Genomic DNA, 26,593 nt, shown 5'->3' with positions numbered 1-26,593 from the left:
ATGGACAGCTTGGATCAGACAGCAGCGTCGTACTCCACAAGTTGCTACTCTGCTGACAGGCTCTCTGGCCACATAGACCAGATCAACCACCATTGTGGCAAAGAGGACTCTGGTTATAGCTCCTTCTCTACTTCTTTCGATGCTCCAGTGTACCCATCTCTAGCTCATTATAGTGGGAGTCCTTGGCAGTTAGGAAAGGTGTTCTATCAGGGTCCTGATTCAGAGGCACTGCAACATACTGACACAAAGCTGACATCAATAGTCTGTGATGCTGGTGTTATGGGTACTGAAGAGAGACCTGTGTTCCCATCAATGGAAAAGGAAAATAGTGATGACGGGATGTATAATTGGTCAAACCCACCTCCTCCACCAACACGCCGTGATAGTTTCCTAGTTATCAGGCAGCATGATGGCCTTGGCAACTATTACAGCTATGATGGGCTGTACCCAGAGAATGTGACTGAGAAGTCATCAACTGAGAGCAAGACACAGCAGATGACTATGGAAAGTAATCACCAATCTAGAGAGACAACAAACCTGTCCCTTGATAGATCCCCTTCTAATCTTAGACAAACCTATTCCCAGGCCACCTGGTTTAGACCTACTTTAAACGTTACTGGTTTTGTGCCGGAGAAGTGCAGTCACTCACTAGAAAGTAAAGACAATTTTACTCCCAAAAGGGGTGAGAAGACACCTCAGAACAACAAAACTGACACATCTCCTTCCTTTATCCATCGCAGCTCAGATGTCACACTCGACTGTGCAGAATCAGAGCAAATCTGCAACCTTCCATTGACACACGGAATTAAACCACTTTCTGTTAGTCCACAGCACATTGAGCTACCATCTATAAAAGCTCCTAGTAGTGCTAATGAAAACAACCAGAAAGCAGCACCATATTTTTACATCACCAGCACGTACACACATACACCTACTAGGGAGTCTAGGCCTGCAGAAGGCTTTTCAGGCCCCATTCAAGCAAAAGACCCAGAGAGCACTACAGAACCACAAAAATTTGAGGTAGGTTATAAGTTTCATGTAGCTAGAGATTGTAAAGATAGACAAGAATCTTTGAATGAGGTGAGTGCCAGTCATTTAGTACTTCAGTCACCCGGTCTGGATTTGCAACCTATGAGTGGAGAATTTGGGTTTAGAGGGTGTAACAACACCAGAAGTAACCAGGTCTTCTACTGTGGACCCAGTGAAAATTCTCACAACCCTAAACCACATCCTACAGTGCCAGAGTTTGCTCAGGTATCAATGCAGAGCAAGTATATAAATGAAAGGCAAATGAAAAATTACATTGACAATGGAGGACTTCGATTACTTCCACATTCTGATGCAAGGAATAATTGCATTGTTCTAGAGAACCACTGGTCAAGGCTAGCAAGAGAGTCATGTGCTGATGGCGTAATCAATGCTGAAAATACACCAATGTTGCATCGTCTTACCTTTGAAAGCTTGAATGCTTCTAAATATGCAGCAATGAATGCTAAACAGAAAAGGCAACTTGCTGAGGGGCCAAAGGAGGCATACAGACAGAGAGAAGGAAACCAAGGCCTGCGCAAGGGGTTCCAGAACGAAATGACGCAACTTCGAAAGTGCAAGAGTTCTTCCGAGCTTTTAGATGAAGCTACTGAACTCAACCGATTGAATGAAGAATCCCCAGACACCTCAGGCTCATCGATTGATTATTCTAAAGCTGCTTATAGAAATCAAGTAAAGCATGCACAGACTAAGGTCCTGAGGGCGACCTCTTTTAAACGCAGAGATCTGCAGCTTAGTTGGCCAAACCGAGGTAAGCAGAAGCCCATTGAGAGGCCAAGCATTACACATTTTAGAACAGTATCTTTGTCTGATCCGAGTGATATCCCTGATCATTCAACAACCATGTCCCCATCATCACAAGTATTGCAGGAGGACCGAAGAGTTAAAGATCAGACAGGCCAGTACCAGGCCGCCCGTATAGGGAGCAGGAAAAGACTGACATCACAACAGAAGAAAATGTATCATTCAGAACCCGAAAAAATAAATCAATTAGGTGTGCTGAGTAGTTCAAGGAAATGCACTCCTTCATGGGAGCAGGAAAAGACCTTCGACTTCCCAAACATGCACGGCGAGAGGGGTTTTGTAGCTTCAAGGCGACAACGGTTTGAAACAACTTCATCAGCAGCAAATGTGTCACCAGTGGGGTTAAAGCAAATTCAGCAGAAGGCTTTAGTTGAGTATTTGGATCGCAAGAGAAGTCAGAAACCCTGTAGCACGGAACTCATTTGTGACCAAAGGCAAATTATAAAGTCTACCCAGCATAGGAGGTTTTCGGAGTGGAGTTACAATCCATCTTCCAGCTTCAACCCTGCCAAAGGATGGAACATATCGCGACACAATTCTGCAGAGAAGCTATCGGAACCCTGGAATGATTCGTCGGCAATTCCTGCAGCCTGCAGTAAGATATCTCCCATGTACCTGGTAAACCAGCCATTTGAGAGTCAACATTTTCAAAAGCAGGCAGATGGCGTTAGTATTACTGCAAAGTTTGCCTCCACTGATAATTTGCTGGACCAACCAGAATCTGTTCGTTTTAGTGTGCGGGCAAGATCAAAGTCATCTCCACTGTCTACACAGGTACGTACTCAAAGTAAGTTAGCTGTGGTTGAGTCATTCTCATTTTGGCTTTACTGGTTTTCTATGGACTGGCCCCTGTGATTCCAGGTCCAACCAAATGGTTTTCAAACAGATTCTGAGCCTATGTGATGTGAATAAGGATGAGAGTCAGAAGCAGAGGATAGTGAGAGCTTTCTGCTGCAATGGCTGAGGATTGTAGAATGATTTGAATATAGAATTTGAGAGTTTGGAAATGTTCTGTAATTAAAGCAAAGAGGAATCTCTTGGTCCAAAAGTTTCTGTTACCAAGTCACCATGTGAACCTCAGGAGAAGCTTTAGCTAATGCCGTCTCTTTTGCGAAACTAGTTTTGCATTTTCATCTTTAACCACAAAAAAATCTGAGTTTAAACGAATTAGTAGTACACATGTTGGTTGCATGGTTTGTTAAGAATTGCCAGTGTTACAATTCTTTTGCATACAAACATGGTGACAATTTTTACCATGGCAACAGCTTTATATAGAATTACATAGAATATACAGCATATAAACAGGCCATTCAGCCCAACTAGTCTGTGCTGGTGTTTATACTGCATGAGTCCCATCCCATTCTACCAACATAATCCTTTCAGCATATTCCCTTTTCTTTTATGTACTCATCTAGTTTCCTTTTGAAAACATCTAAGCTACTTGTGTCAACCTTTTTCTGTGGTAGCGGGTTCCACAATTTACTCACTCTCTGAGTAAAGAAATTTCTCCTTATTTCCCTATTGGATTTATTAGTAACTATGTTTATTTATGGCCCAAGTTTTGGATATTCCCACAAGTGGAAACATTCTCTCTGTATTGACTCTGTCCAATCCGTTCATAATTTTAAAGACCTCTATCAGGTCAGCTCTAACTCTTGTCTTCTCTTTCCCTATAAGTGCAATCTCTCAGTTCTGGTAAAAGTAAATCTTTTAGCACTTTCTTCTGTATTTTTATGTCCAGCATGGAGACCAGAACTCTACACAGTATTGCCTGACTAGGGTCCTATGCAAGTTTCACATATGACTTTTAAAATGCATTGAATTTAAATCAAACAAGTCAAAGAGTATGGCAGTTGATTTTAAGAAGTTTTTTCTGTTGCAGAAGGATTCAATCTATTTTCTGTTGCAGAAGGATTCAACCCCTGGTCTAGGCTCAGAATTATCGAGGCAAATGTGCAAAAGCAACAACTCTTCCAGGTGAGTGGCAAGACATCTTATCTTTTAAGAGACTATGTCCTGGACTTTAAGCTCCAACATTGCACAGGCAGAACTGAGGTGAGCGGGCACATGTCCCCACCCTGGCGATGTCCTCCTGACCCTGTTTTCAAACCTGAAGATCATTGCCAGCTGTGTCTTCCTTCAGAGAGTTGTGCCGTCTTGGGGTGGATCCACGTTTGGAAAGGCCCCCTACACTCTACCCCAGATCTTGCCATAGCAGCAAGGAGAAGACAAGATGCAAAAAAGTTTTAACATTTTTAAATTGAAGACGTTCTTCCTGGTGCCTGTGTATGGCAGCACTCAGAGAGTACTTATGTAGGCCGCTCTTTCAGTCCTCTCCCACTGCCCCCTCCGGTGACTTCTAAGATCTGACAGGTGGTCCCTGTGTCCACTGTTGCAATGCAAATGGCAAGGACTATCGTAGAGGCCTTGTTTGCCTCTTTTACATGTCTCATGGGAGGCCACAGTTTCTACTGCTGGAACCAGCCTCCAGTAAACAGTGGCCAGTCAGTCACACAGTAGTGATCATCCCCAAGTTGCTTTCCACCTCTGCCTCTGAGATCCAACAATAAGATCATTGGGGCAAAGGAGGAAATCCTAAGCCAATGTTGAGAAGAGCCAGGAGTTGAGAGCCAATGGATGGGTATATTATGATCAGCAATGTGTTAACTTGCTTTGGCATGACTTTACATCATCATGTCATGTTCTGATGAAAAATAACTTGTCAAACACTTTTTAATTAAAGATGGTATCTCTCTACATTAGTTGTTAGGTTGGAAATAGCCTACAATTCAAACAACAAAGGTATTTGTATAACAAGGACTGTTTGGATAACCAGCCATCATTCTCATTGTATGATGAATACAAGGTGAAAATATCAATGATAAATATTTTGAAAAGATCATAACCTATTAAGGCAGTGACTGCAGACAGAAACCATATAATGACATCTGTGTGATTCAGTGGTTTATTCTACATAGGGATATAGGCCCCAAAACTCTGCAGCCATTCCACAAACAGTTGCTGTAACTTGGGCTATTACAAGGGGGAACATTGAAGGATAGCTATAGTTTCTTTCTGATGGGGGACCTGACTTCTTCATACATCTCCAGACCAGATTTCTGGTAAGAAAACAGTGGGAAATTATTTGGTGGGGTGAGGGGCATTTACCTCAAGAGTTAGGATGAAATTTGTTTTTTTTACCAATTCATCACCTGAAAAACATTTGGAAATTTAGCAGTGGAAATTTGAAAAAAATTATATTGATGGTCGATAAATACAAGTCTGAGGAGGTTACAATGAAACTGTATAGTGCTTTGGCCAGACTGCACTTTGAGTTCTGTATCTAGTTCTGGTTGCTGAGAAATGAGGGAAATGCTGAAGCAATTGAGGCAGTAGAGAGAAGAACCAAAAGGTTGATCCATAGTGTCAAAGTTTTGAATTATGAGGAAAGGCTGGAGGTGATCTTGTTGAGGTATATAAGAATAATTAAGGAAATGGAAAAGGTGAGTCCTTAATATTACTTAAAATTAAACTGTGAGGGTAGGTTCAAATCAGTAAAAGGTAAATTGAAGTCATTATCAGAAGGTTCTTTGCACAGGAAGTGATCCTCAGATGGAATCGTCTGCTGGATAGAGTCATGGAGGAGGGGAGACATGGAATTAATTCAGAAACATTAATTGGATGCTGCTGAGGGGAAAATGTATAGTCTTTCTGGTCAGAAAATCTGAGATGGTCTTCCTCCTCTGCAGTAAAGGAACACAAGAGAAAAAATTTGCAGGGGTACGGGGAAAAGGCAGAGGAGTGGGACTAGCTGAGTTGCTCTTGCAGAGAGCTATCATTCTCTGATCAGAAAATAATTACAGTGATCTGGTGAAATTCACTCATTGACCACCAGAGGATGCTGTAAACTCTGTCTTAACACATCCCTGTGAAAAAAATTATGTGGATCATTTTCATTGGATCATCATGTTCCATGTGTAATTGGATCCTCTTCACCTGTAATTATGCTTATATATCACAATTCTGCTCCTAGCCAGTTACTCTTCCAGCTGTTTTTGGAAATGTTAAAGGACAAGCCATTTAACTGCTTTAGCTAGAGTTTTGTTCCATATATCCATGGGGGTACATGTGTATAAATCAATGAAGGTGGCAGGACAGTTTGAGAGCACGGTTAAGTAAAGCATACTGCATCCTAGGCTTTATTAATAGAGGCAGAGAGTACAAAAGCAAGGAAATTATGTTAAATTTGTATAGAACACTGGTTCGGCTCAACTGGAGTATTGTGTCCAGTCTGGGCACCACGCTTTAGGAAAGATGTTAAGGCATTAGAGAGAATGCAGAAAAGATTGATCAGAATGGTTCCAGGGATGAGGAACTTCAGTTACATAGATCGATTGGTGAAGTTGGGACTGTTTTCCTTACAGAAGAGAAGGTTGAGAAGAAATTTGATAGAGGTATTCAAAATCATGAGGGGTCTGGACAGAGTAGATGGGGAGAAACTGTTCCCATTGGTGAAAGGATCGAGAACAAGAGGGCACAGATTTAAGGTAATTGGCAAAAGAAGCAATGGTGACATGAGGAGGAAGAATGTGCAAGGCTACGAGGAGAAGGTGGGGCAGTGGCACTAGGTAAATTGCTACTTCAGAGAGACAGTACAAACACGATGAGCCGAATGACCTCCTTCTGTGCTGTAACAATTCTGTGGGGGGAGTTTTATGCTCCCCCCTGCAGTGGGTTTGGAGTGGGGGGAAGAGCATATAATCAGGTGGAATGGTGGTGGGGGCCTCCACCAAAATTAAGTCCGGGGCAGAAGGCCTGTGAATGGGTAATGTCCAATTAAGGGCTTCAGTCCACCTGTGGACCTGTCGCCGTACAGGAATCATGGCAGGAAAAACCGTGCAGGCTGCTTGCCGGCTCAGGGGTGGGGTGGGGGTGTCCCTCATTAAAAGGCACTTAGTGCCTGAACGAGGGACCCGGCATCAGGGAGAGGGATGCCTGCTGAGAGCCAACCCCCAGCTATCCATTGTGCCGACCCCCCAATAACCCCCTTCCCTGCAACCTTCAACCCATGAACCCCTCCCGCCATCACAAATCTGTGGCCTGGGTCCAGCACCACTCTTGGCCTCGGGTGGGTGCTCCACCGGCAGCAGCCACTGCTTACACGGTGGCGTGCTCAGTTAAAGAGCTGCTGGCCTCTGATTGGTCGGCATCTCTCAGCGAGCAGGACTTCCATCTCTGGCATCCTTGATCCCATGGAAGGCCCGCTGCTGTCCAGTTAAGTGCCTAATTGGCACTTAATTGGGCAGGCCTCCCACAGAAGAGCTGACCCAGGGTTCTCGGCACGCTTTTGCCAGATGTCGAGACCCCTGTCGCCCAGATAAAATCCTGACCTGTGATTATGTGGGGAGTAGGGGTGGCAAAGTGTTCTAATCTCAGTTTTGCTTGAAACTTGTTAATTCACAATCCAAATCATGTCAATTCAAAATGTTCTTTTTCAGGCCCATTACTGCTAAAATCAATTCTGTAACTGAACCTATTTCTTACTCAAAATGTCATGAAAACAAACGTGATAACATGGCACCCAACAAAAGCAGCCTTGAAAGACGAAGAGGAAAGTCATTGGATGAGTTGGAGTCATCAATAGTCAAAAGCCCCATACGACTGAGCAGAAGTTCTGACCAGCTCCACCGCTCAGTGACTGATGGTGAACCAGGATCTGAAACTATAACTGTGGGATCTCAAGGAAGACCCAGTGGAACTCAACCTAAACAGAATAATGCAGTGTTGACATTGAAAGGACCCTCACCCCCACCTAGATTGACTTTTTCCAAACAAAACTGGACTAAATTGAAGAGGGAAGATATTAAGTCAGGAAACAACCAGATTTCAGCCGTCACTGTGTATGAGAGAGGTTCTAATATGAACAAGGCTCATACAAGTTCATTTAGTGCAGAACCTCCTTCTCTTAGATCCCCCTCTCCACATTCCAGGATGTTGTCACCACTCAAGAAATCAGGAGATCCAGCGTGTTCGCTTTCCTCCCAGTCTTGCTGGGAAGATAATGTGTTTATTGAGGATTCCTCTGCAATATCAGAAAACAATAAGACAGACCTTTGCTTAGCTTCTGAAAATGTTTCTGTTCGATTCAACCTCACAGAACAGCTTCCGTCAAAAACATTCAAATCTTCATCCATGGAAATATCAAAAAACAAAGAAACCAAGGCGGTTACACAATTGACCAGGTAAGACAGCAAAAACACTTTTATTTGTTCTCAGTAAATTCTTACTATTCTTTGTAAATTAGTTTTTCTATGACGTATTGCACCATTTTAATATTCTGCCATTTATGTTGCATAAACTCACAGCACCAGGTAAGGTTAAGTGTCTCAATGTAACTTGCAGTGGAAGTATTTCAAAGTTTCAGCAGCAAATATAAAACACAGTATTAGGGAAAAGATGACTCAGTTGAATATATTCAATATCTCCATGCTCCACCTGTGAAAAACGACAGTTAATGAAGACTGCATAACTGTGAGCATGACATAAAAAAATGCCAGTAAGTGAACTGATCAATCTTTCTTTATAACCCAATAGATCACTTGCAACTATGAGAGGTATTATTTTTGAGGAAAGCCTATATTATTTGAGCTGATTTAAGAAAATAATTATAAAACAATTTACATTTTTGCACAAGCCTATAATGCTCCAAGAACATACTAAATGTTCTAATAATTTTTCTTATTTTCCATGAACTAATCCTGCTTGGTAGCAGTCTGTTAGTCTAGGGTTCTGTCAACAGTCCTCATCAATACCAATCAGACAATCATAGAAAGATTGTGGCACAGAAAGAGGCCACAGCCCATTGTGTCTGCGCCGGCCAAAAAACAAACTACCCAGCCTAATCCCACCTCCAGCATTTGGTCCATAGCCCTGCAGGTTACGGCACTGGAGGTGCATATCCAGAGTTGAGGGTTTCTGCCTTTCAGACAGTGAGTTCCAGACCCCCACCACTCTCTAGGAGAAATTTTTTTTCCTCATCTCCCCTCTAATCTTTCTACCAATCACTTTAAATCTGTGCCCCCTAGTCATTGACCTCTCTGCTAGGCTAAATAGGCCCTTCACATCCACTCTATCCAGGTCCCTCACAATTTTATACATTTCAATCAGATCTCCCTTCAGCTTTCTCTGTTCCAAGGGGGACAACTCCAGCCTATCCAATCTTTCTTCAAAGCTGCATTTTTCCAGTCCTGGCAATATCCTTGCAAAACTCCTTTATTGACTCACCAGGAAAAATCCAAGAACAATGTTGGAAAACACCATTCCCAGCACATTTTTCCTTTCTTTTCCCTCCCTGACAGAAGCCTAGTTACAATTAAGGGTCTAAAATGCAATGCAGACACTGGGTGGATGGTAGAGAAGAAGGAGTTCCTAATCCAACTGCAAGTTAACTTCTCTATTGTGAATCTGAGATGTGTTTCAAATGTCTCCTTATTGATAGCTATTAAACATGACTCTGTGCTTTTCTCTTCCAGTGGAAAGAATTTGATGTCAACAAGGGACTTTGTTCAAATAAATCCCATAGGAAATGGCAAGGAATATCATAACAGGTACATGCCAATAGAGTTGACATCTTCACCAAACTGTTCAGACAGCAGTCTTGAAAGGCTCACGCCAACCACCGTGGCACAAGTTGCAAAGTCTGTTGGGGACAAAAGTGAGAACAGTAAAACATTTCCAGTAAAAGACCATCAAGATAACAGAAAAGAACCATCTCAGCAACTTTCAACAGACCCAGGGACCACCTCTGTCTATCTGAGGATGAAGACAACGTCCCCTGAAGACCTAAGAATGGAGGAGCTTATGAAGGAAATTATAGATGAGGATCATTCACTAGCGGATGTCCTTGACCCCAGCCCCACAGGAAAAACTATAATGGATCTTGTGGAAGGATTGTTTCAAAAGGATACCTTGGTGCTTGAGGCATGTTATAGGAGAAAGCAAATGTACAGTCAGACAGTGGAGAACAAGTAAGTAGACTAAATACACTGAAACTTTGCTGGAATGTTCACAGGTACCCTGCTAATAAATTATAGCGTGGAAGGAAAAGTGATGTGAGCAAAATTATATCTTTAAGGTCTCAAAATCAGTTAATAATGATTTTGGAACACATTCCATCATACTTAATGCTGTCAGAAAAGTGATTTTAGTTTTAAATTTTGCTCTTAGGTCTCCATCAGTGCTGTATTAAACTGTGCAAGAATGAATCAGAATGATTCCCCTTCCAATTTTTTCACTTCTTTTCTGCGGGTAAATAGTCAGGTGCCACCAATACATCTTCACGTGGGTGACATCAAAATCGGGGGCAGGGAAGAGGATAACTATGCACAGGGTTTAGTAGCAGAGTGGTACATGTATTGATGCATTACAAAATGGGTTCAGAACAAGAATGGCTGTGCAGACACTAGTTACATGTCCCTTAACATCCAATTTTAACAGTTATGGAAATGGGTAAACAATGGGAAGAAGTCTACTGCTATATTTTTAAGCGACATTGATATTGGCAACACTCCCTTTCTCCAGTGTTAAAAGTGCTTTTGAAGTTGTTCAAATACATAATAATTATTGATTAGTGCCCAGGGTCATCAACAACCCACGGCATACAGAAAAACTCACTCACTATCCCTCTGCCCCATGTATCCCTCTGCCCCAACTTTGTGTCCTACAAATGTGACAGTGAAGTATGTATTGTGAACCAGGGAACAACTGGAAAAGATAGTACTTTTGTGCCCCAACTGCTGTAAAGACCAGCTGCTGCAACAGGCTGAGGATGAGGAGAGCCAACAGTGACATTACGTGTTACTCAACATATAACATCACATACGTTTGAGGAAAGACGTAGCAAAAAGCTACTCAAACAATGGTGCACAGCAAGCCATACTAACGAACATTCCAATTTATTTAGCATTAAGAATTTAATACAAAACTGTCAGATATCATTGATTTTTGGATCCATCGGTAAGTCCCTTATTTCATTTGCTTCACTGTGAATGAAGAGAGAGATGTGACATTGGCATGGTTAATTGATCACTCTGACAAACTGCTGAGGAAATGGACTGCAGCAAGTGGGCAGGAACATGCAGCTGCACTCTGCTCAACACCGTTGGCAAGCAATTTTATCTCAAATATATCATTTTTGGCTATTTTATGTGCTACTCTCAGGATGGATACCAGTATGAGGAAGGCCACTCAGCCTATTTAATCTCATCCACCCAGCAAGAACATACAGTTTCCTTCATCGTGACATTTGTTTGTTAAATGATTCCATGATTCTTGTCTCCACTATCCTAGGGAGAAGTCCCTCCCTTGTACTAATCAATCTTTGTGTGAGGAAGAGTTTCCTGCTATTAGACCTAATTTTGTCTTTTACTAACTAACATTTGGGCCCCTTGTACTAATATCATGGTTTAGCTTGAAGTGATGATTTGGATCTACCTTTTCCATCCTGCTTACTATTTAAATACCACAATATGGTTCCCTCAATATGGTTGGGGCGGCACAGTGGCGCAGTGGTTAGCACTGCAGCCTCACAGCTCCAGCGACCCGGGTTCAATACTGGGTACTGCCTGTGTGGAGTTTGCAAGTTCTCCCTGTGTCTGCGTGGGTTTCCTCCGGGTGCTCCGGTTTCCTCCCACATGCCAAAGACTTGCAGGTTGATAGGTAAATTGGCCATTATAAATTGCCCCTAGTATAGGTAGGTGGTAGGGAAATATAGGGACAGGTGGGGATGTGGTAGGAATATGGGATTAGTGTAGGATTAGTATAAATGGGTGGTTGATGGTCGGCACAGACTCGGTGGGCCGAAGGGCCTGTTTCAGTGCTGTATCTCTAAACTAAACAAAAAACTAAACATAGTTGTCTCCTTTCCAGGCTGAATTAACATGGTTTATTATTATTCTAATTTCTTGAGTAAGATAAGGTTTGTTTACAATTGCCACTCTGTACATTCACATAATACGGTTTAATGATTTACATCAGGCCTTGCCTCATTAGTGTTTCTCAATTTGGCTTCTGAAATTGGTGAAGGGTATATATGAAAGACACAATATCCATTCAAATCACAAGGACGTCCTACTGTTACATCTACTATTGTAAAATTAGATATTGGGCACTCTCCAGGACATAGAACATTCAGACCACTTAAGCAGGTGACTGACAATGCTGCACCAAAGAGAATAAGGCAGACGCTAAATTTGTAACACATTTGTGTGATAATCCAGTTCTCTGATTCTCAAGATCAGCATCCTTATTCTTTTCTGCATCACCTTCAGGGCTTGAATGTTACCCTTATGTCTCAGGGATATAAAGACCAATGTGTGGTCAGGTCAGAGCACTGTATAAAAAAGTGTTACATTCTCCATATACTCTTGTGTAGAATTCAATGTCAAGATAAAGCATATCAGCTTTTCATTTTCTAGCACCAAATGTCATCTAAAAGCATCAGTTCAGATATAGTGCAAATTATTTAAAGCCTTAACCTTAACCTCAGAAGAGTACATCCTTCTGCACTGGTATGACATTATTCTCACACTATCGGCTAATTTAAACTCACAGGCAGGATGCAGCAAAGTGAGTGACTGGCCTGTCCAGGAGCAGTAGGTTGGAGGCTTGGTCAATTTTAACAGCCAGGCTTTACTAGCATGCCACTTTCCAACTTCTTGACCAAAACAGGCAGGACGTTCCCATTAAAATTGGGCAGCAGGGGTACACTGCTGGTGATCCAGGGATATGGTACCCAGCACAAGGTAAGTGCTATAGATCCTGGGGAGTGATGGGCAGACTGGAGAGAAAATGGGTCAGCAAGACAGGCCACACTACCCCAACCCGTTCCTTCCCTCAGCACTTAAAGGTGGCAGACAGGGTATGATCAGCTGGCGGTAGTTCCAACAGAAGGAAAATGGAGCTCAGGGTGATGAGGCAACAGCAGGCCTGCTCATCTGAATTTTGTCCCATTTTCCACCTTAATCTAGCATGATCTCAGGTGAGATCGTGGAGGATAACCCAGACCCCTGGCATAAACCAGGCATGGAGCCAGTTAAAATGGAGTGAGGGACTTAGCCACTCCTTTCCCACCCCGATCTGGCCAACTGCAATTTGATACTGCAGGCAGCAAGGGCAGTCACCCCTAATCAGGTAGTGTCCACTTGATTTCTCTCGCCATCTCTTCTGGCGCTACTGTGGAAGTCATGCTGTAAACAGTGCCAACTTTCCTGATCAGCATTGACAGGTTTCCTTTTAGTGGCAGAAATCCTGGTGGTCGCCTATCTTACATAGAATTACATAGATTTTACAACACAGAAACAGGCTATTTGGGCCAACAGGTCCAGGCCAGTGTTTATGCTGCATGTAAGGCTACTTGCATTCTGTTTCATCTAACCCATTCAGCATATCCTGCTATTCCTTACTCCTTTATGTACAAAATTCCCATTCTATGCCTTGTATAGAAGATTACCTCTGATTCAGGAAAATGGGTTTGGGTACAGGTACAGTTGAATGGACAGAGGTGCTACCTCAATTCTGGCCCTAAAGGACAGATTTTTGGTCTTTCAGGGAATCAGGGATATGGGAACCGGGCAGGAAAGCGAAGTTGAGGCAGAAGATCAACCATGATCGTATTGAATGATGGAGCAGGCTTGAGACGCCGTATGGTCTAGTCCTGCTCCGATTTCTTATGTCCTTATGTTCAAAGAAATTACCACCTGATCTATTCCTATTCCCTGTTTGAGTGAAATTAAGAATTTGTGGTGACGCACCAACAGTTTTATGCTGTGGACTCATACCTATTGGTTTGGGACTCCCTCAATCTCATTTAACCTAAGACGCTTATGCCTCCTGAGAGTGGATATATTGGTTGCAACTGTTTGGGAAGGATCTGAACCAGTGTCCCAGGGTTGAAACCATATTCTGCTAACTCTCAGTATTGCCCAGTCTCTTTTTTTCCAAATGATATATTTTAAAGTGGTAGTTTGTTTGTGGTGGAATATCAGTAAGAATGAGTGGAATAGTGCTGGGCTTGTTGATGCCTGATATTCTGCAGTGTTAATACAACCCATTGGAAACATAATCCCTGATCTGTTTTTCATTTCTCTTCATTAGAGACAAGCAAGATTCTCAATTCCCATCCTCAGCAAAAGCAGATTCCCAATCTGAAATACCAATCATCATCAATCAGACACAAGAAAGCAACAAGTGTCCACGTGACATCACACAGAAGAAGGTGAGATTTTAATGATGAAATCCCAGTACAGCTCTGTTCCTCTGAAACCAGCTTTGGAGGTGAGCTATGAGGTAACACTGAGGCTGGGATTTTATTCTGACGACGGGAGTCTTGACGCCTGGAAAAGCGATGCTGAGATCCCCGCGCCATCTCTTCTCCAGACGGCCCCACAAATCTAGTGCCGATCAGGCATTTAAGTGGTCAGTGGTGGGCCTTCCACAGGATCAAGCACCCTGCCACTAGAAATCCTGCCCTTGGAGAACTGCCAGCCAATCAGAGGCTGGAAAATGCAGACCCACCGCGGAGGCGGTGGCTGCTGCTGAAGGAGCACCTACTGGAGGCCGAGGAGCGTGGCTGGGCCCAGGCCACAGGTTTGTCAGGGCAGAAGGAGTCTCGCGGGGTGGGGGTCGTGAGGGAGGGGGGTTGCTAGCAAGGGCATGGGCTTAGCTCTCAGTGGGTCCACCGCCCCCCACCCCCCGATGCTGGGCCCCTCATTCAGGCAATCTGCCTTTTAGCAGGCACCACCACCCCACCCACACCGTCAGAGCTGGGAAGCAGCCATTTTTTCGTGCCGTGCTTCCCGTGCGGCAACAGGGCCATCCACTGCACGACTAATTGAGGCTGCGGCAGGAAGAGGCCCTTAATTGGGGTTAATTGCCAGTTAAGGGCCTCAATTGGCGGCAGGGCGGGAAGGCCTTCCCACCCCGGACTAAATTTTGATGGAGTTAGGATGGTGGTGGGAACCACCCCCCACCCCACCACCATCCCACCCAATTTTATCCTCTCTCCGCCTCAAAATCCACTGCGGGGAGAGCATAAAATTCACTGAGTGTTCTACATGCACCGGCATGTATTTTCTACGCTGCATTCCAGTATCATATGCGTTCAGTACAACAGACTTTAACTAATGCTATTTCCACTCTAATATGTTATTTTTGTATTACCCACATCTGTGCTTAAGAAGAATTTTCACAATGGTGGATAATGCCCTTTCAAAAGGTGATAATCTTCCAATGCCCTGCTTCTGGGTAATGGCCTACTAGCTGGAGAAACTCTGCTACATTCTAATATATATAATATTATTGCTCTCTTCCAGGCAACAGTATTACTGTCTCTTGCAACAAAGAGAAAAGATTTCTTCTGTGCAACAAAATCATAAATGTGTTCTTTGTAAATGGCTTATAAATTTGTTGCACATAGAGGACATCATCACATTGTTACTGCCTTTCAGGGACATGGTATTGTCACATTTAGTATTTTTTGATTTTTTTTTTCATGGAAAATTTTTTGGGATACACTGTTTTTAGTGTTGTATTTTAAAACGTTGATTTTAAGAAGAAATGCCACAGGCTGCAGGCATGACAATATGTATTAAAACTAGATGAGCCAATATGGGGACTATCATAGCTAACAACGTATTTCAAATTGATACAAGGATCTATTGTCTTATCCCAATCCCATTAGCCAGGATGACTGGGGAACTTTAAGTAATTAGTCCTCTCATCCCAGATGGCTAACAAGTATCCCCATCACTGTGGGAGGACAAATCTGTTCACTTGTCCATGACGTGTGGTGCCTGTGGAGAACATACTCCTGGGAGAGTAGGCAGTCCATTTAGTTGACAGGCTTGCTGGAGAACCCCTGCATATGTCAAAGACACAAGCCCTCTGCTTCTTGGGGTCAGAATTAACAGAAATAGCTAGGAAAACCCATGGTTGGGAGTAGTTAGGTTCTGAACGTAGGACTGTCAGGGACATTCTTGGCCTTGAACTGCAAAGCCAACAATTCAGGAAGTTAGGTTTGATAGTTTATATTTACCTAGAAAGAAAAACAAGTAAGTCAGCCCCTGAAAGGAACTGGACACATGATTTATTAATTTTTACATTTTTCAAGGAGAGAAGTGAGATTGAGTGAAGCAGAATTTTATTTGGTTGTGACTCTTGTATGATCACTGGCCATTTCTGAAATGAAGCAGCTTAACAATCCCTGTCTGACTTTGTCCTACTATGTATTTCTCGAATTGCCGTCAAAAGATATTGAAATCACACGTGAAGACACAATATCTAATTCAGATCATGATGGGATGCCATTGGTATGCCCTTGTGTTATTGAGTTGTCAATTCTGGTTAGACATATTCTTGGAGATTTAATCATGTGGCCTTTGATCACATGACATTTCCTGTTATTTCTTTTCTCATCAGGTCCCTTTTCCCCCTTTCCACGTCGATTTACTCTGTTGATTTATAATGCCTACACAAAAGGATAGGGCTGAAACATTGACATTCCTTACAGATGCTACCTGACTTGCTGACTGTTTCCAGCATTTTCTGCACAGTGAGGTCTAGTTTATTTTTAGATAGCACTGAATTTTCAATGCTCAAGGAGCTTTCAGAATAACAAAGAAAAAGTCCAACTGCAACAAGCAATGAAATGTTTTTCCTGCTTAGGAAAGTTACCTCACAGTAGTTCATATATGCCACTACTGCAAGCACATAAAATTATACTCATGGTCAGCAACAGCACAGTATTGCACACTTTCCCAATGTTGCCCAAACAGTTCAAAGTTTGACCTCAAACTCAAAACATTACAGATTTCTCTGTCAGGATTGGAGACTCTACATAAAGTGCTGGGATTTTACAAAGATAGCAACTCATTTGGCTTGTAGCCCTTAACAAATGTCAGACCTCAAGACACTTAATCTACTTTCGTTCAGCAGAACACCAACCTCATGGCTTCCCAGCAATTTTCATCATAATAAACGAGAAAGTATCAAGCACTGAAGTTTCTAATCTTAATTAAGCAGTAATATGGAATTCCAGACTGTATAAAGTAGTAAATGCACCACACAAATCCTGCACATTGATGAACATTGAGGTACTCAATAATGCATGCGTATTTTTTCAGGAAAAAACATGCACCAATGTTTAATACATAATATGAACAAAATACTCTCAATAATGGATCACATAGTTTCTATCAGTTGCCAATCACAGACTGGTGAGTTGAGTTTCCCCATTCCTGTCAGGTTGTATCATGTGACTTCCAGGTTAGTAGAAGGCCAATTAGATTGGTCCTTTTTTGTCTCGCTATGTTCCTATGTATTTCTATGTATATAATTTGATATTGGGCAGTATGAGCACACTCTTGAACTTGTGCTGCAAATTTGGAGAGAAGATATCCTTTGTACAACTAAATTATAAATCTGTTATTTATAAATAGGTTCACGATTGTGTTGTACAGGATATCTTCACCCAATATTATTGCCTCTTGTTGGGATGTATTTTAACAGTATTGCAATGCCTAATTTTAATCATGCCTGCTCAGCAGGAACTGAACAGGCAGGTAGTGCTTCTTGCTGTGTTGTTGATGCATTCCCATCCTCTGTCATTTTAACTGCCGGGGTCAGCCAGGAGTCAGAGTTAAAATCTCCCAGGCCTCACGTTGCAGGAACCAAACAATTTGTCACCTGCCTTGGCCCCCAATTGTCATTCTTATGCCCCAAGTTAAAATCAGCCTGCCATCTCTAAGGCAAACATGAAATTGCTAATGTGTTTAAAGAGAACGTGTGCTTTGATTTCCAGAAGGAGTTAATTAACACAATAAAGTGTAAACTTCAAAAGCTTCAGGAAGCTAAAGCTGGCCTAAATGAAGATATTAAAATGAATAGCACGCTAGGTGAAGACATTGAGGCCTGGATCAATGATGTCTGCAAACCTAATGAAATCCAGAAATACAAGACCTTCATTGAGGATTTGGACAAGGTGATGAACTTGTTGCTGTCCCTATCAAGCCGTCTAGTGCGAATAGAAATTGCCCTGCGTAAAGTCAACGAGGCCACTGACTTGGAAGAGAAGGTTTGTTACAATAATCCAGCTGTATTCGGCTTGGCATTTTACCAGTGCTGACGTTACTGAAAAGAACCAGGGGGCCAAAATATTTTAATTGTTACTGCCTGAATGTTTGAAACTTCCCAATGATTTCAGCTGTTGATTCGTGTGGATTTTGGGGCCCTCTTCTTGTACTAATCTAAGCATGTGCCTTAGATTAATGTACATTAATGTAGACTTGCATTTTAGGAAATAACATTCCAGTGATTCTGCACTTAAAGGAAAACATTCAGGTGCGGAAGCACCCCTTTTTCACAGAAATACGGTGAACAATGGGTATCACAGAGAATGTTTCACTCCTGCAAGGAATTTCCTGTGTATAGTCAATAGCTAAATTTAGCACTAGTGTTTAATTGGTAACACACTCACTTCTGATTCAGAAGATTGTGGATTTAGATGTTACTACAGACTTGAACACATAATTTAGGCTGACACCGAGAGAGTGCTATATTGTCCGGTGGAATATTAAACTAAGGCCCAGTCTACCTGCTCATGTAGATGTAAAAGATCCCATGAAAGTGTTCAAAGAAAAGCATCAACAATTCTGCTTCAACCATCACTGCCAAAATATAAATCAACTGATCGTTCATCTCATTTGTTGTTTGTTGGAACTTGTGTGTAAATTGGCTGCTGCATTTGCTCACATAAAAGCTGACTACACTACAATATTAATTCATTGACCCTGAAGCCCTTTGGGACATTTTCAGGATATGAGAAGGCACTAAATACAAGCAAGTTCTTGATGACAAACCAGGCGGGGCAGTGGAAACAGGACAGTGCAATCAGAACAGGCAACTCTGAAATTAATGAATCGGTTGGACAAAATATGCTTTTGAGCAGAACAGCGGCAGATGAGATTTAATGTGGGTAAGAGGAAAATACTGAACACAGGAAGGAAAAATAGGTGACATGTTGAAATAGATACAGATAAAATTGAAAAAGACCTAGGGGCCTTAGTAAACCCAACACTAAATATATCAAACCAATATAAAATACCATTTAACAAAGCAAACAGAATGTAAACTATGTAGCTGAATCAGTAGAATACAAGTCAAAGGAAGTTGTGATGAAACTATACAGTCCTCTGGTCAGATAGCATCTTGAATACTGTGACTGAGACTCAAGACAGACATTCAAGTGCTGGTGGCAGTTCACCGATAAGCCATGAGGCTGATCCCTATTGTCAAAGTTCTGAACTATAAGGAAAGTTTGGAGAAACTTCAGGTTTTCAGCCTAGAAGCAACGCATTTGTCTGCTGATTTTGTAGAGATATATAAGGTAGTTAAGAAAATAGAAACAGTGGGCTGAATTTTACCATGGGCCTCAGGAGCCTGATGTCAGGACCAAATGGGGGACCCGAGCCCACACTTGCTGGCAGCAGGACCAGCTTGGCGAGTTAACTAGCGGCGGCCTCCTAAATACCGCCTCTGAGCTCACTGTCCAATAAAGGATGGCTGGCAGGCTCGCAGTGCTGCAGGCCCGATCAGAGGCAGGCAGCTCTGAAGCCTCAACAGCCCCACCAGGAAAGAAAGACACTGCTGAGGCAGGTAGGAGACCTGTAGGGCACCTCAAAATGGAGGTGCCCCCGGACAGGTAAGGAGATATAATAAATTCAGGATGGCTGAGGGCAAAAGGCACCACCAATCGGAGGGGAAACCCCTCCTGGGGTTGGGGGAGGGGATTGTTAGGGCCATGGGGACTACTTTTCCTGTTGGCAGCCCTTCTTTGGGCCATGGAGCCTTTGCCTTCGATGGCCCCCCAGGCCGTCACAGAGACGTTACCTCCATGAAGCTGGCAGTCTCCACACGTGGTAGGGGGTAAAATGCCAGCAGCCCAACTTGATAGCCCCTAATAGGGGTCTTAATTATGCAAATCGGCTTCCCACCTCCATGGAGCAGGCACCTTGGCCTGTCTCCTGCACGCTGCTGGGAAACGTCCCCAGCGGCGGGACTGTGTTGGGGAGCCAGCCTGACACAGCTCCCTGCTATTTTACCAGCACCCCACCACCCCCCACCCCCACCCCGCCTCTGTTCATAGCACCCGGGGGCAAGTAGAATTCAGGGCAGAAAATCCGGAATAGTACATTAAATAATATAGCAGGAATTGGACAAGGGGACATGAGTACAAACTAGTAAAAGATTGCCATCAGGATTTTCTTCACACAAGGAATGATTAGCATGTGAAATAGACTTCCAGGTTGACTAGTGTAGGCAAAAATCTTATGAAGCCATTGGATGCTACAATGGGAGGACTTTATATCTTTCTGGATGGATGAAGTAAAATGAGCCAATTAGCCATCCTCACCCATAATTATCTTGCAATTTTGTGAAAAGCACTTTACCTTATCAGTTGTGAGGAGTGGACATTGCAGGAAAAAAATGGGTTTGACTGGTGATTACCTGTGCGTTGTATTGGCTCTGCCTTGGCTGCATGATTTGATGGGAGATGTGGATCCAGAGATTTTGCAGGAATCTGTGTTTATGACTGTGAACTTTAATCTTAGGTTTCCTTCTCCACAAGTGAGTTTGGTTAATCATTTACAGAATTACAGAATCGCAGAATTGTTACAGCACAGAAGGAAGCCATTCAGCGATTTGTGTCTGCACCGGCTTTCCAAAAGAGCAATTTACCTAGTGCCATTCCCCCACCTTCTCCCCATAACCCTGCACATTGTCCTTTTCAGATAAATGCTCGAGGGTCACGCTGTATCCACGCTCAGTGAGTGGTTTTGCAACAAGCCTCTCTTGGCTTTGTGACCACACAACTGATAAAGGAAATAAGCCATTTCACTGATGTTTTTTTCAAAAACAAAAGTAGAAATGATTATTGGGGACAAAGAAGAACTTCACTTCAATTTAGTCAGGGTTTTATTTATTTATTTTTTATTTTAGAGATACAGCACTGAAACAGGCCCTTCGGCCCACCGAGTCTGTGCCGACCAACAACCACCCATTTATACTAACCCTGCAGTAATCCCATAATCCCTACCTACACTAGGGGCAATTTACAATGGCCAATTTACCTATCAACGTGCAAGTCTTTGGCTGTGGGAGGAAACCGGAGCACCCGGCGAAAACCCACGCGGTCACAGGGAGAACTTGCAAACTCCGCACAGGCAGTACCCAGAATCGAACCCGTTGTTGTTGTTAGACTTGATGCTCTGTTGCCACAGGACCTAAATTAGTAATAACTTTAGGGTCAATGTTTTAGCTTCCCAAAAATAATATGAGTGTAGAGCAGAATTGATGAATATTTGGCAGATGTGAAAAATGTAGGACTTTCATTGTTTCATGCATGCAAGTGGCAGTAGCACTTATCCTGATATGACACAAATTGCAGATATAACAACAACTTATATTTATATAGCACCTTTGACATAATAAAACAACCCAAGGTGCTTCATGTGAGTGTTATAAAACAAAATATGACACCAAGCCACATAAGGAGATATTAGATCAATGACCAAAAGCTTGGTCAAAAAGGTAAGTTTAAAGGAGCGTGTTAAAGGAGGAAAGCAAGGTAGAGAGGCAGAGAAGTGCAGGAAGGGAATTCCAGAATTTATGAGCTAGGCAGCTGAAGACATTAATGGTGGAATAATTAAAATCAGGGATACTCAAGAAGCCAGAATTAGATGAGTGCAGACATCTCAGAGGCTTGTAGGTCTGGAGGAGATTACAGAGTTAGGGAGGGATGAGGCCATGAAAGGATTTGAAGATAAGGATGAGAATTTTAAAATCAAGACAATGCTTGACTGTGAGTCAATGAAGCTCAGTGAACTCATGGGTGATAGTTGAACAGAACTCTAGTTAGGACATGGCAGTAGAGGTTTGGATGACCTCAAGTTTATGGAGGGTTGAATGTGGGAGACCAGCCAGGAGTGCATTGGAATAGTCATGTCTAGAAGTAATAAAGGCATGAATGAGGGTTTCAGCAGCAGATGAGCTGCGGCAGGGGTGTGACTGGGCAATGTTACGGAGGTGGAACTGGGCAGTCTTAGTGATGGTATAATTATGTAGTTGGAAGCTCATCTTGGGGTTAAATATGGCACCAAGTTTGTGAACAGTCTGGTTTAGTCTCAGATAATTGTCAGGGAGCAGGATGGAGTCAGTAGCTACAGAACAGAGTTTGGAGTGGGGTCCAAAAGCAATGGGTTCGGTGTCCCAATATTTAATTGGAGGAAATTTCTGTTCATCCAGTACTGAATATCATTCTGTCAATTTAGCAACAGTGGAGGAGTCAGGAGAGGTATTGGTGAGATACAGCTGGACGTCATCAGTGTGCATGTGAATACTAACGCTGTTTTCAGATGATGTCGCTGAGGAGCAGCATGTGGATGAGAAATAGGAGGGGCCAAGGATAGATCCTTGAGGAACACCAGAGGTAACAGTGTGGGAGCAGGAAGAGAAGCCATTGCACGTGACACTCTGGCGATTACATAGAGTCATAGAGTCGTACAGCATAGAAACAGGCCCTTCGGCCCACCGCATCCATGCCGACCATAATGCGTATCTATACTAATCCCACCTGCCTGCATTAATTCCATATCCCTCTATGCCTTGCTCATTCAAGTACCTGTCCAGATGCCTCTTAAATGTCACTACTGTTCCTGCCTCCACCACCTCCTCATGCAGCTTATTCCAGATACCCACTATTCTTTGTGTGAAAAATTTACCCCTTTGATCCCCTTTAAACTCCTCCCTCTCACCTTAAATCTATGCCCTCTCATTTTAGTCAACCCTACCATGGGAAACAGACTGTGGCTATCTACCCTATCTATGCCTCTCATAATTTTATATACCTCTATCATGTCCCCTCTCAGCCTCCTTCGCTCCAGGAAAAACAGACCCAGCCTATCCAATCTCTCTCTATAACTCAAGCCCTCCAAACCAGGCAACATCCTTGTGAATCTTTTCTGCACCCTCTCTAGTTTAATCACATCTTTCCTGTAGTGCGGCGACCAGAACTGCACACAGTACTCCAAATGCGGCCTAACCAACATTAGATAAGAATGGAACCAGGTGAGTACAGTTCCACCAAGCTGGATGACAATTGAGAGGCATTGGAGAAGGTTGTGTGGTGAATCATGTTAAAGGCTGTAGTCAGGTTGAGAAGAACAAGGATGTATAGTTTACCTTTATCATAGACACACAAATTGTCATTTGTAATTTTGATATGAGCCATTTCGGTACTGTGATATAACATAAAAGATTAAAATAACATTTTAGTGAAGGTATAAAAGGAGTTATTGAGTCAAATGGCATACACCCCACCAACTGAATAAATCGATCATTGCTGCAAAAATGGATGGGCATGAGGAACATTTCTTGTTAAATTATTAAGAAATGACTTTTACTTTTGCATGTAAGTGCTTGCATTCTAGCTGAATCAAAAACATGCTTCAGCCTCAATTACCTGGAACTGCAAAGTATATTTTAAAAAGTGAAAGTGATAAAGAGGAGCAATATAGATATTTTCTGATGGTATCGAATGGTTTGTCATCTATTTCTGAGAAAATTGCCATTACACTTCTAGAATGTTTTGACAGCGTTGAAAGTGATATTCAAGCTGAATCAGCACAAGCTCCTATTTCATCATCAGATCCAACTGACTGTGTTGATTCCCCTAGTCTATTGAACAGTACAATGCTGAATCTTAGTGAAGAAAATAGCTCAAATATGTTGCAGCAATTGCTTAGAGAAGTGATTAACATTCCAGGGCAAGAATGAACAAAAAGGTCACCTTAAAGTAGCAAATTCTTAGGCTGCTTAGAACTCATCAGCTGATTTGATTCATGCATATTAGAGCTTATTGCCAAATTTGAAAATGCTGGCTGAGAAAATCTGAGTCCTTTATTCAACCTTTTATGATAAGTTTATTCAGCTGATCTCCAGAAAATCTGATGACAAGACTAAGTAAAACAAACCAAATTCAAATTCATTCATTGCCATTCTGGTCTTTCTCACATTGGCCAGCCCATTAGTTACCCATGAAGGTGTAGGGATTTAGTTGAAAGATTCCTGAATTTTATAACTGTGATGTGTAATATGCTGCACATGTGGAAGAAACTATATTTAAGACTTGAAGATTTCAGAATACAGATCATTGACTTTGTGGGTAAAGTTACAAAATGCTGATATTGGTAAATATTCAAGCTTTAAAACAGTATTAAGAGAGAGTATGGCATAATCATTTTTGGACGAGACATTGAAACAAGTCTATCATTTCAGGTAGATATAAAAGATTCCATAGCACTATATATTTTTTTTAAAAGAGCATGGTGAGCAAATACTGGACATCCCCACATCCAAACCCTGAGAATCCCTCACCAAGTTTGACCACGACCCAGTGCCTTCCCCACTGCCAAAAGAATCTGAGATGTCCCTTTTCAATATTGCCAGAACCATTGCACAGAGGAAAAATCCTGTGATTCCATCACATGGTGTTGCTATACCCTGGTAACCCACCTAGTGTCATTACATCCTCCATACCCCAGAAAAACTCCATCATCAGCTCAACCTCACATTTGTAACCCACTCTTCTGCAAAGCCCTGGATCTCCCTTCACAGTGCTACTATACCCATGGAACTCCCACCATTTTCCAAAATCCCAGTGAACTACTATCAAACTTCTGACAGCAATATGTTTGGTAAATATTCTGAATCAGTGCAGTGCTGAAGGAGTACTGCATTGGCAGCAGTGCCACCTTTTAGATGAGACATCATACTTTAAGACAACTGCTCTTTAAAGGCAGAATAATATTTTCTGTTTCACATGGTATAATGCTTCTGCCCTTATAAAATTACTGCAGCCAGTGCCTGAGAAGGTTTGTGCTAGTTACGATGCATGTTCTTTTTGTTTAGCAATCATTAAATGAAAGGCACCGGACCCTCTCCCGCCAACATGAAGACGCCAGAGGACTGAAGGAACATCAAGACCACCGGGAACGGGTGATCTTCGGTATCCTAACAAACTACCTCACTGAGAAGCAGCTTCAGCACTGTCAACACTTTGTCCAAATGAGAAAAGCTTTACCAATCAAGCAAAAAGAACTTGAAGAGAATCTCAGACTGACTGAGGAACACCTGGAATTTCTCGAAAACACGCTTCAGATGTGATTTCATTTTGGCTTCTTTTTTTAGAAAAAACCCTGAATCTTTGGTTTCCCAAAAAGACCCCCACTATAGTTTAAAATAGATTAAGTAATCCAGGTTACAAGGTAGATTAAAACAATCATTCCAAAATCAGCAAATGTTAACTGTACATTTCTTATTTTTTGCACCTGAAATAACTTAAATAGATAATTAAATACAGTGAATTGGAGCTATGCTGTAGTAATAGCTAATAATAGCACATTCTTGCTCCCGGTCAATTAAAAGCTTTTAAGTTGATAATCATGAAACACAAGAGCCCAGATTTTGTAGTCAACAGTGAAGTGACAGCACTGACTTTGAAGAAAGCTGCCCACAAAGATCTAGTGATCTCTGTGGTGTGAATTCCAGCTTTCTCAATGTTAATTTGAATCTGGTGCCAAGTCAAGGGGATCGCTAGGCATCCAATAACACTCATGTAAGGACCCAATCACGTAGACAGCAAACAGGACGTAAAATGCACCGATTATCCTTCATTTTTTAATATAATTTTACAGACTAAAATAAAGATTGGGATTTACACATGCATTAAGGTAGAAGCTGAAATACCGTAAACTAACTTTTTAAAATATGGAATTTTTATCAAAATGGAGAAACTTGATGTTCCACACATATAGAATTATCTTTTAGTGCCAGAGAGGTTGTTCAGCAGTAATTATGAACTTGGTATGCGTTAAAAACCCAGTCACATCTCAACAAGGTTAACTTTCTCAAGGGTTTTTACAGCGAGACTAATAGCCTAAAAAGGGAAGTTCTTGTCAGTTCAATGATTTCCAATTGATTACAGTTTGCAGGGACTTCAAAAGTGCACCTTTGGAGAAGCGTAGAATCACTGTCAATAGCTTCTTAACTTCGCACGCATGGACTCCAGAAGTTGTTGGTTTCAGTGGTGTAATGACAGCAAATATCATTATTACCACCACAAAATGTGGGCCAATTTCACTCATAATCATGTGAAACTGTTTTCATTGCAAAAACGTAAAAGTTCATCACAGCTTGCCTTTGCAATGCTCATGCATGTCATCATTTTGATACCTGACTCTTTTTAGGTTGATTTCCTGCCCAATTAATTCCCCTTTAATACACAATCACAATATAGCTTATTAACATATAATAGGTGCACGTCTATACAATATTTCCATGCCCAGAACTCTTCTGAATTCTTCACTGGCTGATACTTATTTTCTTATTAATTTTTATAATATAGTAATTTTCTGGATGGCTCCTCCCTCTAACCACTCATTCAGCCAACAGATAGTAAGGCTGTTTTATAGCCAGTCTGAAAGTGCTACTGTGTTGGCCAACCTTCCAATTTTTTTTCTTTTGCTGGGGGAATTGCCTTTCTTCCATCCAAGTGGTCTGACCACAACCATCTGCACTCCTGTACCCCATTTACTAGCCTGACCAACAGCAGGAGTAAGGACATGTCAAA

General features: G+C 42.2%; 1 protein-coding gene across 1 annotated transcript; it reads left to right on the top strand.

The window, feature by feature from the left end:
- Positions 1-25,128, top strand: shroom1 (shroom family member 1). The gene is made up of 7 exons (XM_068043844.1): positions 1-2,625; positions 3,761-3,828; positions 7,350-8,093; positions 9,384-9,878; positions 14,005-14,125; positions 17,708-17,980; positions 24,874-25,128. Exons 1-7 carry the CDS (start codon positions 1-3, stop codon positions 25,126-25,128), a joined length of 4,581 nt encoding a protein of 1,526 aa, XP_067899945.1.
- Positions 25,129-26,593: the final 1,465 nt, after the last annotated feature.

Source organism: Heterodontus francisci, chromosome 12 (assembly GCF_036365525.1).
Source record: "Heterodontus francisci isolate sHetFra1 chromosome 12, sHetFra1.hap1, whole genome shotgun sequence".
NCBI classification, from domain to species: domain Eukaryota; kingdom Metazoa; phylum Chordata; class Chondrichthyes; order Heterodontiformes; family Heterodontidae; genus Heterodontus; species Heterodontus francisci.
This window is presented reverse-complemented; position numbering and strand designations above follow the sequence as displayed.

Excerpts from the sequence above, each read along its gene's own strand:
- shroom1 (XM_068043844.1), top strand. The coding sequence starts at position 1 with ATGGACAGCTTGGATCAGACAGCAGCGTCGTACTCCACAAGTTGCTAC. Across the intron at positions 3,829-7,349 it reads AAAAGCAACAACTCTTCCAG|GCCCATTACTGCTAAAATCA; the intron begins GTGAGTGGCAAG and ends GTTCTTTTTCAG. Across the intron at positions 9,879-14,004 it reads AGTCAGACAGTGGAGAACAA|AGACAAGCAAGATTCTCAAT; the intron begins GTAAGTAGACTA and ends TCTCTTCATTAG.